This window comes from Rousettus aegyptiacus, unplaced genomic scaffold (assembly GCF_014176215.1).
Source record: "Rousettus aegyptiacus isolate mRouAeg1 unplaced genomic scaffold, mRouAeg1.p scaffold_m13_p_6, whole genome shotgun sequence".
Classification (NCBI taxonomy): domain Eukaryota; kingdom Metazoa; phylum Chordata; class Mammalia; order Chiroptera; family Pteropodidae; genus Rousettus; species Rousettus aegyptiacus.
The window spans coordinates 77,911,522-77,926,863 of NW_023416309.1; the positions used below are offsets into that span (position 1 = coordinate 77,911,522).

The 15,342-nt window shown below is 47.0% G+C and overlaps 2 protein-coding genes across 3 annotated transcripts in view; both read left to right on the forward strand.

Moving 5' to 3' along the window:
* The window catches only part of PRPF8 (pre-mRNA processing factor 8), a 28,404-nt gene extending 17,606 nt beyond the window's left edge, over positions 1 to 10,798 (forward strand). The window contains exons 25-43 of the mRNA XM_016138931.2: positions 2,240 to 2,487; positions 2,592 to 2,771; positions 2,965 to 3,100; positions 3,220 to 3,389; positions 3,562 to 3,691; positions 3,808 to 3,954; positions 4,132 to 4,292; positions 4,607 to 4,798; positions 5,055 to 5,292; positions 5,434 to 5,562; positions 6,450 to 6,563; positions 6,645 to 6,818; positions 7,122 to 7,315; positions 7,982 to 8,221; positions 8,309 to 8,450; positions 9,591 to 9,731; positions 9,866 to 10,005; positions 10,111 to 10,313; positions 10,474 to 10,798. Coding sequence (XP_015994417.1) covers positions 2,240 to 2,487; positions 2,592 to 2,771; positions 2,965 to 3,100; positions 3,220 to 3,389; positions 3,562 to 3,691; positions 3,808 to 3,954; positions 4,132 to 4,292; positions 4,607 to 4,798; positions 5,055 to 5,292; positions 5,434 to 5,562; positions 6,450 to 6,563; positions 6,645 to 6,818; positions 7,122 to 7,315; positions 7,982 to 8,221; positions 8,309 to 8,450; positions 9,591 to 9,731; positions 9,866 to 10,005; positions 10,111 to 10,313; positions 10,474 to 10,628 — 3,234 coding nt within the window. The 3' untranslated portion in view covers positions 10,629 to 10,798. The remainder of the gene's footprint in view (positions 1 to 2,239; positions 2,488 to 2,591; positions 2,772 to 2,964; positions 3,101 to 3,219; positions 3,390 to 3,561; positions 3,692 to 3,807; positions 3,955 to 4,131; positions 4,293 to 4,606; positions 4,799 to 5,054; positions 5,293 to 5,433; positions 5,563 to 6,449; positions 6,564 to 6,644; positions 6,819 to 7,121; positions 7,316 to 7,981; positions 8,222 to 8,308; positions 8,451 to 9,590; positions 9,732 to 9,865; positions 10,006 to 10,110; positions 10,314 to 10,473) is intronic.
* On the forward strand, positions 10,798 to 15,342 carry LOC107507723 (Rab interacting lysosomal protein). 2 transcript variants are annotated; one of them, XM_036223926.1, is made up of 8 exons: positions 10,798 to 11,836; positions 11,910 to 12,003; positions 12,082 to 12,188; positions 12,289 to 12,534; positions 12,843 to 12,988; positions 13,229 to 13,351; positions 14,407 to 14,490; positions 14,779 to 15,342. In XM_036223926.1, the coding sequence occupies exons 1-8, from the start codon at positions 11,609 to 11,611 to the stop codon at positions 14,840 to 14,842; spliced, it is 1,092 nt and encodes a 363-aa protein (XP_036079819.1). In that variant the 5' UTR covers positions 10,798 to 11,608; the 3' UTR covers positions 14,843 to 15,342. The 2 variants fall into 2 exon arrangements, with proteins under 2 accessions (XP_036079819.1, XP_015994425.2); XM_016138939.2 differs by having other exon boundaries at positions 11,916 to 12,003.

Sequence of the window (15,342 nt, forward strand, 5' to 3'; positions counted from 1 at the left end):
TTTTTTCATCATATGTTTTAATTGTGCCTGTATTATAAACACAATACTTGGTTACTATTTTTGCTTTAAACAGCCTTTGTCTTTTATAGAAATTATAAAATGAGAAAAAATGTCTTTTATGTTTTACCCACATACTTATTATTTCCGGTGTTCTTATTTATATAGATTCACATTTCCATCTGGCATTGTTTTCCTTTTGCTTAAAGAATTTCCTTTAACATTTCTTATAGTAAATGTCTGCTAGCAATAAATATACACTGCTTTTGTTTGGAAAGTGTTTATTTTGCCTTCATTTCTGTTAATGTAAACTATTATTTTTTAATGCAGTTTTAGAATGTTTTTAATCCCATCAGTATACGTTTTTATTTCATATATTGTAATTTTTATCTCTGGAAGTACCATTTGGGTCTCTAACATTTTCTGTTTTTCTCCTCATTATTTTTCTGTTTTTCGTTATATACTCAAGCATAATTATAAGATTTTTAATGGCTGTTTTAAAGGTCCTTGTCTTCTAATTCCATCATCTGTTATTTCTAGGTCTGTTTCTGTTTATTGATTTTTCTTTGGGTTGTGGGTAACTTATTTCTACTTCTTTGTATGACTAGTAATTTTCGAATGTTAGAAATTATGAATTTTATGTAGTTGATTTCTGGATTTTGTTATATTCCTTTAAAGGATATTAGGCTGTGTTTTGTTGTATAATTCAGTAATTTGTGGATTAATTTGATCCTTTTGAGGCTCGCTTTTAAGCTTGGTTATGGTGAATCCAGAACACCCATTATTGAGACTAATTTACTTCCACTACTAAGTTGATAATTTTCTGGGGACTCTACTCAGTTCTCTTTGTAGTACAAGGTCTCTCTACTCTGGCTGGTGGGAATACAAACTGTTACCAGTCTTATATAAGCTGTGGGACTTGTTCAGCTTACTGCTCTCTGATAGTTCTCTGACCTTGGAGTTTCATCACATACAGATTGTTACTTAGCCAAAACTTGAGGATATCTTTCTGTGTACCTTCCTTCTCTCTAGTACCTCTGTGCACCCACCCTCAAATTGTAGCTGCTTTGGCCTCCTGAATCCTTACCCTTCCATGTTTGTGTTGCAGCTTGGAACTGCCACTAGGCAGTAAGTAAGCGGGGACAGTTTGGGGGCTCACTTCATTTGTTTCCCTTTTTTCAAGGATCATGGTCTGTGCAATTTGCCAGTTTCTTGAAAATACTTCTTTGTATCTCTAGTTTTCTAGTTTTTAGTGGAAAGGCAATTTCTGTGGCCCCAATTAGTTTTTATTCCCTCCATTAATTTTTCAGTAGTGGTTTTCATCCCTTCCCCCTTCCCTACCCACTGTGGTATTACTTATTGTATTTGGTCTTATCTAATAACACTGTTAGCTCAGTTCATTCTTTTGTTGCGATGAAATTCAACAATTCAGTGGTTTTTCAGTATATTCGTAAAATCGTGCAACCATTACCACTGTCTAATTCCAGAACATTTTCATCACCCCCAGAGGAAACTCCACACTCATTGGCAGTCACTCCCTATTGTCTCCTACCCACCTCTCTCTCCCAGCCCCTGGCAACGACTAATTTACTTTTTGTCTATATGGATTTGCCTGTTCTGGAGTTTTCATAAAAATGGAATCTATAGTATGTGACCTTTTTGTGTGGCTTCTTGTATTTAGTATAATGTTTTTAAGATTCATCCATGTTTTAGCATGCATCAGTACTTCAGCCTTTTTCATGGCTGAATAACATTCCATTATATGGATATACCACATTTTGTTTATACGTTTGTTAGTTGATGTGCATTTGAATTTTTTCCACTTTTAGACTATTAGGAATAACGTTACTGTGAAATTTGTGTACACTTTTTTGTGTGGATGTATGTTTTCATTTCTCTTGGGTACATACCTAGGAGTAGAATTGCTGGGTCATGTGGTAACTGTTTAACCTTTGGAGGAACTGCCATACTGTTTCTTAAAGTGTCTGCACCATTTCACATTACACTAGCAGTATATGAGATTTCCATTTTTTCCACATTCTTGCTAGCACTTGTCATTGCCTTATAGCCATCCCAGTAGGTGTTAAATAGTATCTCACAGTGGTTTTATTTATATATACTTCCTTAATGACTTTGCATTCAAATCTTTCTTCAGAACTAGGGAGCATACAACTAATTGGATTAAGTAGTCCCCCCACCCCAGTGGCTCATCTATAATTTACTTCTTTCCCATTATCTTCAGATTGTGAATAAGTGGAACACAGCTCTTATTGGCCTTATGACATACTTTCGGGAGGCTGTGGTGAACACTCAGGAGCTCCTGGACTTGCTGGTGAAGTGCGAGAACAAGATCCAGACACGTATCAAGATTGGCCTCAATTCCAAGATGCCAAGTCGGTTCCCCCCTGTTGTGTTCTATACCCCTAAGGAGTTAGGTGGACTCGGCATGCTCTCAATGGGCCATGTGCTTATCCCTCAGTCTGACCTCAGGTAGGACTTGGCTGAATATCTTGCTAGACCCTGTGGGAAGGGAATTTTTTTTTTTTTATTTTTAGGCTTTATTTTTTTCTAATCCTTGTTGTGTCCCCAAACAGGTGGTCCAAGCAGACAGATGTAGGTATCACACACTTTCGTTCAGGAATGAGCCATGAAGAAGACCAGCTGATTCCCAACTTATACCGCTACATACAGCCATGGGAGAGTGAATTCATTGATTCTCAGCGAGTCTGGGCTGAGTATGCACTCAAGAGACAAGAGGCCATTGCTCAGAACAGGTGGGCATCCAGGAAGGCATAGCAGTCCTGTGGGGGGTAAACTTTGAGTCCTGCATGGAGGTTGGGAGCAGAGCATGCCGTATTTTTATGGAGAGGTGGAAGTAGATTCTACATCTGACTCTGTTTACCTTTGGCCAGAGAGGTATGCTGAACTCTTTACATGAGCGTGTGTTTGATGTTTTTTCTTTGGCAGACGACTGACCTTAGAAGATCTAGAAGATTCATGGGATCGTGGCATTCCTCGAATCAATACCCTCTTCCAGAAGGACCGGCACACACTGGCTTATGATAAGGGCTGGCGTGTTCGAACTGACTTTAAGCAGTACCAGGTACATGGAGGGAATAATGGAGAGATTTTCCCTGAATTAGGAGACTCCATGGCCACGGTGGGAACCTGGGGCAGTAGGTACCTAGAAGCTTGACCATATTTTCCTTCAAAACCATCTAGGTTTTGAAGCAGAACCCTTTCTGGTGGACACACCAGCGGCATGATGGGAAGCTCTGGAACCTGAACAATTACCGTACAGACATGATCCAGGCCCTGGGTGGTGTGGAAGGCATCTTGGAGCACACACTCTTCAAAGGCACTTACTTTCCTACCTGGGAGGGGCTTTTCTGGTGAGGATTCTCTTCTCCCCTTACAGTGACCTGTTACAACTCTTGAGCTCATCCTTTGTGTGCTTTTGTGTTCTGTAGTGTGTCCCAGATAGCTACCCCCATTATGTCATTAGCACTCTGGAAGATAGCAGATGGCAGATAATTACTTTATCTGATCTCTTCTGCTTCCCAGGGAGAAGGCCAGTGGTTTTGAGGAGTCTATGAAATGGAAGAAGCTAACTAATGCTCAGCGATCAGGATTGAACCAGATTCCCAATCGTAGATTCACCCTCTGGTGGTCCCCAACCATCAACCGAGCCAATGTGAGTTTGGTAGATATGGGAGCTTGGAAGCTAAAAACAAGTGTTTCTACTTTTTTATTTATGTCCTGAGAACCAGAGTTTCTTGATCTCTATTGTCACTCCTTTTTTCCTGTCAGGTATATGTAGGGTTTCAGGTGCAGCTGGATCTGACAGGTATCTTCATGCATGGCAAGATCCCCACACTGAAGATCTCTCTCATCCAGATTTTCCGAGCTCACTTGTGGCAGAAGATCCATGAGAGTATTGTTATGGATTTGTGTCAGGTGAGCTAGAATTAAGGAGAGGGGAAAAGTCAGGTCAGCTCACTCTTTTGGGTATGGGAAATCCACCCTGGAAGCTCTGAGGGTGAGACTTCTATTGTGATACTATTTTAAGTTTTACAAGCCTTCATTTTAAACGGCTTCCATAACCAGTCATCATCTTTCCACCTTTGCCCATAGGTGTTTGACCAGGAACTAGATGCACTAGAAATTGAGACAGTACAAAAGGAGACAATTCACCCCCGAAAGTCCTATAAGATGAATTCTTCCTGTGCAGATATCCTGCTCTTTGCCTCCTATAAGTGGAATGTTTCCCGACCCTCATTGCTGGCAGACTCCAAGTAAGTGCCTTATGACCTAGTTCTAGACATCCAGGAACCTTAATTTTTTACTGTTCTTCTAGGAGTACTACTATAGGAATTGTCCCTGCCTGCCTTTCTTTCTAACTCAGAGCCATTGCTACTGCTGGTCCTGTCAACACTCTTAGCAAGTCTGTTGGTTCTTTGAGAGTGAGGAGTCTTACTGATTTGGAACAGGCAGAAGGATTGGTTTTAAGAGTTAGATGTAGTAATTGAGCATTCTTGTGGTTTTGGGAACATCGGTTGTATCAGTGGCTTCCTGGAAACCTGTGCTCCTGACCCCTCTCTTCCCTCAGGGATGTGATGGACAGCACCACCACTCAGAAGTATTGGATTGACATCCAGTTGCGCTGGGGGGACTATGATTCCCATGACATTGAGCGCTATGCCCGGGCCAAGTTCTTGGACTATACCACAGACAACATGAGTATCTACCCTTCACCCACAGGTGTGCTCATTGCCATTGACCTGGCCTATAACCTGCACAGGTAAGTTGGGGCTCAGAGGCATGTATTTTCTGTCAGTCCTGTACTTTAATATACATGTGGGTTAGTTTGCTCAGGTGAGCTGAGGTTTGGCTCTTTGGTTCTCTGGGTCACTGACTTTCTTCGTCTCTGTGTATATGAGCAGACCCTTATTGTCAGCCTGGCCAATAGCCCTTTAGTCCTCTGTAGAGTTGCACTTTGCCTTGTTCCTGGAACTACCAGCCTGGTCTAACTTTTCTTGCCTTTTCCACCTTCACAGTGCCTATGGAAACTGGTTCCCAGGTAGCAAGCCTCTTATACAGCAGGCTATGGCCAAGATTATGAAGGCAAACCCTGCCTTGTATGTGTTACGTGAACGGATTCGCAAGGGGCTGCAGCTCTATTCATCTGAGCCCACTGAGCCCTATCTGTCCTCTCAGAACTATGGTGAGCTCTTCTCCAACCAGATTATCTGGTTTGTGGATGACACTAATGTCTACAGAGTGACTATTCACAAGGTGAGAAGAGTTAGAAGCAATGTAGGGGTGTGGGACTCTGTAGATGCCTATGGGAGGGTGATAGGGCAAGTGCATGCACATTGGAATGAAGGCAAGGATGGTTGTGTGTACACCGTGCTAACTGCTGTAATTGTTCTTTAGACCTTTGAAGGGAACTTGACAACCAAGCCCATCAATGGGGCCATCTTCATCTTCAACCCACGCACAGGGCAGCTGTTTCTCAAAATAATCCATACATCTGTATGGGCCGGACAGAAGCGTTTGGGGCAGGTGAGCAGGCTAAAGGATACAGAAGCTGTAAAACCTTGCTGCCTCTTATTCTTTGATATGTGCATGTGGGTATGCTTCTGTGAGAGAGAGGGAGAGAATGTCGTGTTTCTCTCTTTGAAAGATCGAGGACATCTTATTTGAACTTCTTCCCTGAATTACTTAACATGGGAAGTATTCTATAGGAGGTCCAAGAGGGTGTAAGGTCCTTTATTATCTACCAGCTGGTCTCTCTGCTTCCTGAATCTCCCATCTTTAAACTATCTTGAACAGGGCTACCAAAAATCACCTTTTTAAAGCGAACAGGCATTCTTAAAACATCACTTTCATCTCTGCCTCAAAGCCTTTGGTGGCCCCCTTCTTGCTGAATTAACTCTTCTTTGGCTTCCTAGACACTTGATATCTGCCTGGTTCGTAACCTAGCCAGCCACAGCCAGCTTCACTTTAAACACATTTCCTCTTAATATCACAAGGTGATATTAGTCTAGGATCCTAGTATCCCCGAACCCTGATGCTCCTTTCCATCTCTGTTTCTTTGCTCATATATCTTTTTTCTAGAATGAACTCTTCTCTTTTTTCTGTTTATCATAGTCTTATTTCTTAAGATCTGTTTCTCTGTGCAGCTCTTTATGACTTTTAACCTTGATTTCTTTTGTCCCTGACATTGTGTAGTATAATCACATACTGGTTTGTATGAGTTTTGTACAGCCAGCTAGGTTGAAAACCCTTTAGGGCAAGTCCATTCGACACTTTTACTTTACTTCCAAAGTATCTAACTCAATAGCAGTGCACAACAGAAACAGTTTGATTACTTCAAGACTGGGATCTTCTCTTTTAATTTACTTGGGAGGGTGGAGACTCAATTTCCATTTCCTCCTCTTGCTTTTTAGTTGGCTAAGTGGAAGACAGCTGAGGAGGTGGCTGCCCTGATCCGGTCTCTGCCTGTGGAGGAGCAGCCCAAGCAGATCATTGTCACTAGGAAAGGCATGCTGGATCCATTGGAGGTGAGAGGTGGATGAGGTAGAAGAAAGGAGGGCTGAGACCTGCAGGCTCTGTGTCTAATCTTGAATTTTATCTTGTCTCAGGTACACTTGCTGGACTTCCCCAATATTGTGATCAAAGGATCAGAGCTTCAACTCCCCTTCCAGGCTTGTCTCAAGGTGGAAAAGTTTGGGGACCTCATCCTTAAAGCCACTGAGCCCCAGATGGTTCTCTTTAACCTTTATGATGACTGGCTCAAGACTATCTCATCTTACACGGTAGGAAGCCATATCATGAGAGGGTCACTTTAAGAGGAGTGGGTTTGGGACCATGAAAAAGTCTCGTGCCCTAGCTTTTCCCACAGGCCCCTTATGGGGCCATTTTTACATCTTCAACCTGTGTATGGGACAGTGACTCTGTATTCTGCATATCAGATTGACTCGTAGGGGCAGACGGGGTTGGGGGGCAGTGGCACTGTAGAGTTTAAAATCAATTCCTGGGTTCCCTGGGAGAATAGGATCGACATGGGGGAAGGACATCAAGCATCTGACCTCCTCTTGCACTGCCATATCTCTTCCTAGGCTTTCTCCCGTCTCATCTTGATTCTGCGTGCTCTGCATGTGAACAATGACCGGGCAAAGGTGATCCTGAAGCCAGACAAGACTACTATTACAGAACCACACCACATCTGGCCCACTCTGACTGATGAGGAATGGATCAAGGTGGAGGTGCAACTCAAGGATCTTATCTTGGCTGATTACGGCAAGAAAAACAAGTGAGCAGCAATGGTGGGGACAGATGGAAGATCCAAAAAAAAGTGACATAACTGGCTCAGGATATGGTTTTTGGGATTCTGAAACATTAGGCTCAGAAGTTTCTCACATTGTCCTGGAGATACCTATAGAAGAGAGGTTAGCTGTGTTTTCAGATATTGTAGGAAGTGTCCATGTTTCGGGGCTTCAGTCTGAATCTTGGGTTTCTCAGCAGAGGCACTGTTGTTATTTTGAGCAAGGCATTTCTTTACTATCCATGCATTACAGGAAGTTTTAACACCCTAGACCCCCAGGTACCTGTCATTATTGCAGGCAGAAATGTCCGCAGATTTCCAGGGTGGCTGTGTGTACCAGCTCTGTCATGTTTTAGGGTTTCTGTTTCTGAGAATTGTTCTATTCCAAGGCACTTTTTATCAAGAAAAAGTGAGAAGATGGATGCTGAGCAGGTTTGAGTATGGCTGAAAGGTGCACATTCGTAAGACCATTCTGGGATGTGGTGAATCTTATTAGTACATCTCTACTTCACAATTCCTTTACAAGTGTCACTTGAAGGTTGTCTGGCATAAGAATATGGGCTGCCCTATCCTACCAAGTTACACTCTTGTTATTGAGGCATAAGTGACTAAGTAGAAAGGGATCCTTGTGATGTGACCCACATGTTCCCACAGTGTGAATGTGGCATCACTGACACAGTCAGAAATTCGAGACATCATCCTGGGTATGGAGATCTCGGCACCTTCACAACAGCGGCAGCAAATAGCTGAAATTGAGAAGCAGACCAAGGAACAGTCACAGCTGACTGCAACACAGACTCGCACTGTCAACAAGCATGGTGATGAGATTATCACCTCTACCACCAGCAACTATGAGACCCAGACTTTCTCATCTAAGACTGAATGGAGGGTCAGGTACTGTAAGGGGCAAGAGGGATAGGTATGGAAAGGCCTGCTCATGTTTGGGTTGAGAAATGCTGACATCCCTCCCTGTAAAAACAGGGCCATCTCTGCTGCCAACTTGCACTTAAGGACCAATCATATCTATGTTTCATCCGATGACATCAAGGAGACTGGTTATACCTATATCCTTCCCAAGAATGTGCTTAAGAAGTTCATCTGCATATCTGACCTTCGGGCCCAAGTGAGTAAGTGTGCTCAACCAGGTCACGGTGTGTACTCAACATTTTACTTGTCTAGAATTCAACTGAGATTTCCTGGAACTCGAGGTGCTAGTTTCAAGATTCGTGGATAAGTAAATATATAAGGATAGCCAAAACAGAAAGGAGGGTTTTGGTCCTCACCAGATATCAAAACATTATAAAGTTATGTTAATTAAGAGAATGAGGTATTATTGATCTAGAAGTTATTAGAAGAGACTAACACATAGTTAGAAACATTCATGTGTGTATAGTAAATGTGGTGTATCAAGTCTGTAGGATTAAGGTTGCTTCATGATGAAACAATCAGAAAAAGTAAGCGATATCCTTACCTCAAAGTAAAATCCAAGTGGAATAAAGATCTGAAAGTAAAATACTTAATAAACTGTAGAGTATTAGAAGAAAATATTACCTTAGTGTTGGGTTAGCCTTCTTAAACAATACGCAAAGGAGAAAACTACAATCAAAATGAATAACTTGTGTGTGGCAAAGGGTACCACAGCAGAACTAAAAATATTTGCATGACTAAGATATAATGGATCAGCCTCTAGAATAGGGAATTCTCAGAAGTTTATTTTTTAAAAAAGACAGCTGTAGAAGAATGGCAAAGAATACGCAGGTAGAAAAGGAACTACAGATGGCAAATATAATATGAAAAGATATTCATCTTTACTAGTTATCAGGGAAATTCATGTTTTATAAAGCATTTGTGGCCTCTGGTTGGTGAGTTTGAAAAGATTTTTAATATTCTGTGGAGGTGAGTTGATAGATAGGAACACAGTTCCTCTTTGTTGATGGCAGTGTAAAATTTTAAATACCTCTTCATGAGCTATATGCTTGTGTGCTTATTTGCTTATGGATACTATTCTTAAGTAATCAACTGGGGAGTGCGTGAACAGTGCCAGTTCTTGGGGTGCCAGTCAAGAGATTCTGATGTGGTAACTGTGAAATGAGATCCATGTTAACGTTCTGAACAAGTACCCCAGGTGATTCTGATGCAGGAGATTCTGATCGCATTTTTAGAAACTGCCCTTATTCTTGAAGGAAAGGAAGCAAAGGGCTGACAGCCTCAAGTCTGGTCTGGTACTAAGAATCGTTTTGACTCTTAACCCCATTTTCTTCAGATTGCAGGATATCTGTATGGCGTGAGCCCACCAGATAATCCCCAGGTAAAGGAAATCCGCTGTATCGTAATGGTACCACAGTGGGGTACCCACCAGACTGTGCACCTGCCTGGCCAGCTGCCCCAGCATGAGTACCTCAAGGTCAGTGGGAGTGTGGAAGAACGGGCTTTCTGCTGTCAGGTTTGGGGAGGGAAGGCAGGCATGTTACTCTTCGGGGCGGGATTCCTGTCTGCAGATAGGGCTCTAAGGAGCTTTTCACTGCTCTTTGCCTATAGGAGATGGAACCCTTAGGTTGGATCCACACTCAGCCCAATGAGTCCCCACAGTTATCACCCCAGGATGTCACCACCCATGCCAAGATCATGGCTGACAACCCATCGTGGGATGGCGAGAAGACCATCATCATCACCTGCAGGTGGGCTTGAAGCTCCCCTTGGGAGGAAGTACGGTGGGGCTGGCATTGGAGGCCAGGAACCAGAATAGTGGCCTGAACTCTCACTTTGTCCTCATTCCTCTTTAGCTTTACACCAGGTTCCTGCACACTGACAGCCTACAAGCTGACCCCCAGTGGCTATGAATGGGGCCGCCAGAACACAGACAAGGGCAACAACCCCAAGGGGTATCTACCCTCGCACTACGAGAGGGTCCAGATGCTACTGTCAGACCGCTTCCTTGGCTTCTTTATGGTCCCTGCCCAGTCCTCATGGAACTACAACTTTATGGGTAAGCGGGAATGGGGTTAGGCCATCACTCTTAGCACTTGGGGCCTGCCTCTGGTTTGGAGATAGCCCAGGGGCTGGGTTGGAGATGGCCCAGGGGCTGGGTGGGACAGGTGGAGGACAGGTGAACCTTGTTAATGTTGTACATTTTCATCTACCCCAAGGTGTCCGGCATGATCCCAACATGAAGTATGAGCTGCAGCTGGCAAACCCCAAAGAATTCTACCACGAGGTGCATAGACCCTCCCATTTCCTCAACTTTGCCCTCCTGCAGGAGGGTGAGGTCTACTCTGCGGACCGAGAGGACCTCTATGCCTAGTTGTTTCCTCACCTGCTTCAGACTCTAGAAAGGCTGGGTGGAGCCTTTACCCTGCAGACAAGCTGGTGACATTCAGCAGCTTGGCCCCTTTTTTCTCTGTTTTGTGCTTGTGTTGACCTCCCAGTGGCTTGTAATCCTGAACAAAGTGTAATAAATTTTGTATAAATTGGGGGGATAATTTTTGTTTTTGTTTTTTTCCTTTCTGAGCTAAAATTCTGGGTGTGGGATTGGCAAGAGGCTGGACTTGTTACTGGCAGGTATGGTGCTGGGCTCAGCCTTGAGAGTTTCACGAGTTCCCTTATTCAAAGGCTATGCAGCTTAATATCCCTTAGTCTCTGGGAACTGAGGTGGGGTTGGGCTTTCACACTCCTGCCTTGAACACATTTGTCAATTTTGCTCCAAAATACTTGCAAATTATCACTCCTTTTCAACACCCCGTGGGGCAGTTGCTGCCATTTTTTGAATCTGGAAGCTTTTGCCTTGTTCTCTGCAGCTGTGGTGCTCTGCCTAGCCCCTTAAGTTTTGTGTAAGTCCTGGTCAGGGAAATAGGTACAGGGCTGGACAGTTGGCCGTCTCTGGCTAAGGCCAGTGACAATCCTACTTTTAACCTCTGGCCTGGAATGCTTGGCAGTCAAGTAAGGGCCCCATGACTCCAGGCACAGGGGTGGGGCCTGGACTGGCACTGTGGGGAGGGCTTGACAAAAGTGACCACTTACAGCCCTGAACTTCAGCTCTTGGACGCCTGGCTGGAGGTCGGCTGTCCTGCTTCCTGTGACCTTGGCTTGAGCAGAGAAGGGCCCAGGGGGCACTTGGCACTGCCTCCTTATCCATGCTGTTTACCTTCATCGCTCCTCCCCTGTCATTTCTACCCCACCTTCTACTGCCCTTAACTGCTTCCTGGGCGAGAACTGTTTGGCTTTTTCCTGCCACGGGGTTGGGGGAGGGGGTGTTCACTGTCACAGCTTTGGCCTTTGGGGGATATGGATCCCAGGAGGGCGGCGCCTGGGGCGCATGGCTGGGGTCCTCGAGTGGCTGCTGGGTCAGCGACAGTCGCGGAGCTCGTGTACCATCTAGCAGGAGCCCTGGGCACTGAGCTGAAGGAGCTGGCTCGCCGCTTCGGGCCGGAGGCAGCCGCCGGACTAGTGCCGCTCGTGGTGCAGGCTCTGGAGCTCCTGGAAAAGGCTGTCGTGGGGCCCGTCCCGGACTCGGTGAGTCACTGCCCCTTTCCCTCGCCATCGCGGGGTCGTAAAGGGCCTAACCGTGAGAGTTGGGACTCCCCAGCTGCAGGCGTCAGCACAGCAGGCGGAACTGGAGCTGCGGCAGCTGCGGGAGGAGAACGAACACCTCCGCAGAGAGTTGCTCTCTGGGTCACAGGGTGAGTGTGGGCCCGGCCAGGGAGCAGGCTCGGGGGCTACCTCCTCCGGGCCGCCGCTAAGTAACATCCCTTCCTTAGAGGAGCGTGCTTTGCTGCGGCAGCTCAAGGAAGTGACGGACCGACAGCGGGAGGAACTCCGGGCGCACAACCGCGATATTCTGCAGCGCAGCCAGGAGACCGAGGCGGTGAGGGTGGGGTGGGGCGGGGCGGGGCGACTGCACAGGGCAGGCCTCCCTCGGCCCTCGGCGCTCCGCCCACCAGCCTCACCCTTTGTTCCGCCCCCAGTTGCAGGAGCAGCTGCAGCGCCTCCTACTGGTGAATACAGAGTTGCGGCACAAGCTGGCCGCTGTGCAAACCCAGCTGCGTGTCGCACGAGACCGTGAGAGCGAGAGGGAGCTGCGGTGCGCAGGGGCCGTGGAGCTGGCTCAAGAGCGGGCGTGGGACCAGGCCGGGGGTTCTGAGTGTGAACAGAGGCCAGAGGCCGAGCGGTCAACGGCTGGAGTAGGAACCCCGGGGACCTCTGAAGGCCCGGTGAGTGCCCGTTGAAGTCAGGGACCCATTTTAATACTCACAGCGTCTGGAAAATTGTGGGCACTCGGGAAAGGGTTGCTGTGAAGTGTAACAAGTCCAGCAGAAAGTTGGAAGTGCATCCTCCCAGCCGGCCTTCATCCTACTCTCAGGGCACTGGTCTGTCAGAGCACTGGTCTGTCATCTGTTGTAGAGAGAGCCCTTGCGTCCCAAGTCTCCCTGCCATCACTCCCTCTAGCATTCCAGTGATGGCCCAGGGGCAGGGGAGTGCCAGCCGAGGTACCCCTCTGATCAAACCTGTCCTTCCACAGGCAGATGCCCCACAGCAGCCAGGGAGCCCTTCCAATGTAGGGCAGTGTGGCTTCAGTCGAGAGGAGCTTGAGCAGATCCTTCAGGAGCGGAATGAGCTCAAAGCTAACGTATTCCTGCTGAAGGAGGAGTTGGCCTACTTCCAGCGGTGAGGGCGCTGCAGAGGCTGGGAAGCAGAGGGGGCTCCAGTTACAACTGCTCCTAGGCCTCAAGTCACCCACCTCATTCTTTGGCTCATTGATGTATAAACAATGACATGAGGCAGGCACTGTGTTGGGCACTGGGAGGACATGAATAACACAGCTCCTGCCCTTTTGGAAGTTCATCCTTGGGGTGAGACCGTTGACAACCCCACCACTTTTTCCCTGCTCCTCCCCCTTCTCTGTAGGGAGCTCCTCACAGACCACAGGGTCCCTGGGCTTCTGCTGGAAGCCATGAAGGTGGCTATCAGGAAGCAGCGAAAGAAGATCAAGGCCAAGATGTTAGGGACCCCAGAGGAAGCAGAGAGCAGGTATATCCCTGCCTTCATCCCCACTGAGTCAGCCCTCCCTCCCTTGTTCTGCTGAGCCTGATGACCCAGCTCTAACCTGGCCAAGCTACCTCCTGAGTCTGCTGACCTACTCTGGTCACCCTGTTTAGATTGCTGACCCAACTTGGTCATCTTTTGAGTCTTTTGTCTCAGACTGAACCTATCACCCCCAGACTAGTCACCCTTTGAGCCTAGCACCCTAGCCTAGTTAGTCACTCCTGAACCTGCTAACTCAGCCCGGTTATCCCCCGAGCCTATTTTCCAGCCTGCACTGCAGAGTCTGCCACCCCATCCTGGTCACCCCCGATCCTGCTGTCCAACCTGCCCTGCTGTGCCCGCCATTCTGCCTTTGTCATCCCTTAAACCTGCTGGTCTAGTCTGGTCGCTCCTTGAGCCTGCTGTCCAGCCTGCTGTCCTGAGCCTGCCACCCTTCTCTCTGGATCGCACTGCTCCTACTTGCCATGTTTGCTATGCATCCTGCTGAAGAAACCTGCTAATGCTGTTTATCCACATTCATTTTTCAGTTCCCTGCCCTGACCGTATCTGTTTGTTCTCAGGGGGGGAAACTGTAGCTGCAGAGAATGCCATAGAAAGCCAAAAGGATTGAATTTGGAGAGTTTCCGGGTTGGTGAACTCATGGAGATGGGGAACTAAGGCAGGCCTGGAGAAGGCACAGAAGTTCTGTGCCCTTTCCCCATACCTTGCCCTATGCATCTCTTCCATCTGGCTGTTCCTGAATTACATCCTTTGATAATAAATCAGTAATATAATAAGTAACAACAAAACAAAACAAAAAAGACTAGCCACAGCCTCGTCAGGGACCTGCTATCCACCAGGCTATATAACAAAAATCTCCCATCTCTCTAGTGTCTCCTTGTGTCCTTCTCTCCAGGCTCGGGGACCCTGTTCTTAATCTGGCCTCCCCTGCCTCCTCTTCCTGGGGGCTGCACAGAAGGCTGAACAAAGCTGAACTCCTGTTGCTCCTCAGGACCTTGATAAATGACCCTCACATCTCTCTTCTCTCTCCTCTGCCTCAGTGATGATGAGGATGGCTCATGGCTCCTGCTCTCCAGTCACAAGAAGGACTATGCCCCACCCCCTGAGTCCAAAATACAGAGTTTGTACGTTGGGGGAAGAGGAAGGGCAACAATGGTGGGGTGAAGGAGGGGCCCTGCCTTGATTCTTTTCAGCATCCCTTTTTCCACTCCTCTGAAGCTCACTCTGCTGTCCTGGGCTCTAAGTGTACCCCTTCCCTCCTGTGTCTCTGGCCCCAGTCCTTCACCTTCCTGCTACCTCAGGTTGCCCTTTCTTCTTACTAGATATTCTTTCCTCACCACCTCCTGTCCTCAGCCCATATCCTTGATCTCTCTGGGACCTAAGCTCAAAGAACCTCTTGGCTCTTTCCGCAGCTTTGGCCTGTGTTATCAGGGTGAAGCAGAGGCCCCTAAAGCCAAGACCAGCACGACATCCTGACTCACCCGGCTTTTCTGGAAGTCCAGTGATTTTCAAACATATCGTGTGTAGCACAGCTTCCAGCGAGCTAGGGAGAGAAGAAGAGGCCCCACAGCAACTCCACGTGAAGCCTATGGGCAGCTCTGTAGCCCTCAGCTCCTGACCAGCCCTGCTCTGCTCTCAATGAATATCTTTAGGGGTCTCAGCTGCTCCAGGGGTCTGACCTTGAAGTCTGACTGTGGATGGATGTGTGGACAGGGCTCCCTCAATAAGGACAGGACATGCTCCTTCTCAGCCTGCCCCTGGCTCTTTCCCAATCCTGACCTGAGCCAGGGCGTGATGGGAAGCTCAACCTGCCTTCCTTCCCTATATCTCTGAGCCAGGCCTCCAGGGCCAGATAAAAGTGCTCCCTCTCTAGTCTCAGTTTCCCCATCCATGAAATGGAAAGCTGACTACCTACCTCTCAGGGGTTTATGCGGATGGCCTAAGCTAATGCAATAAAGCAACAGCCCATGATACCC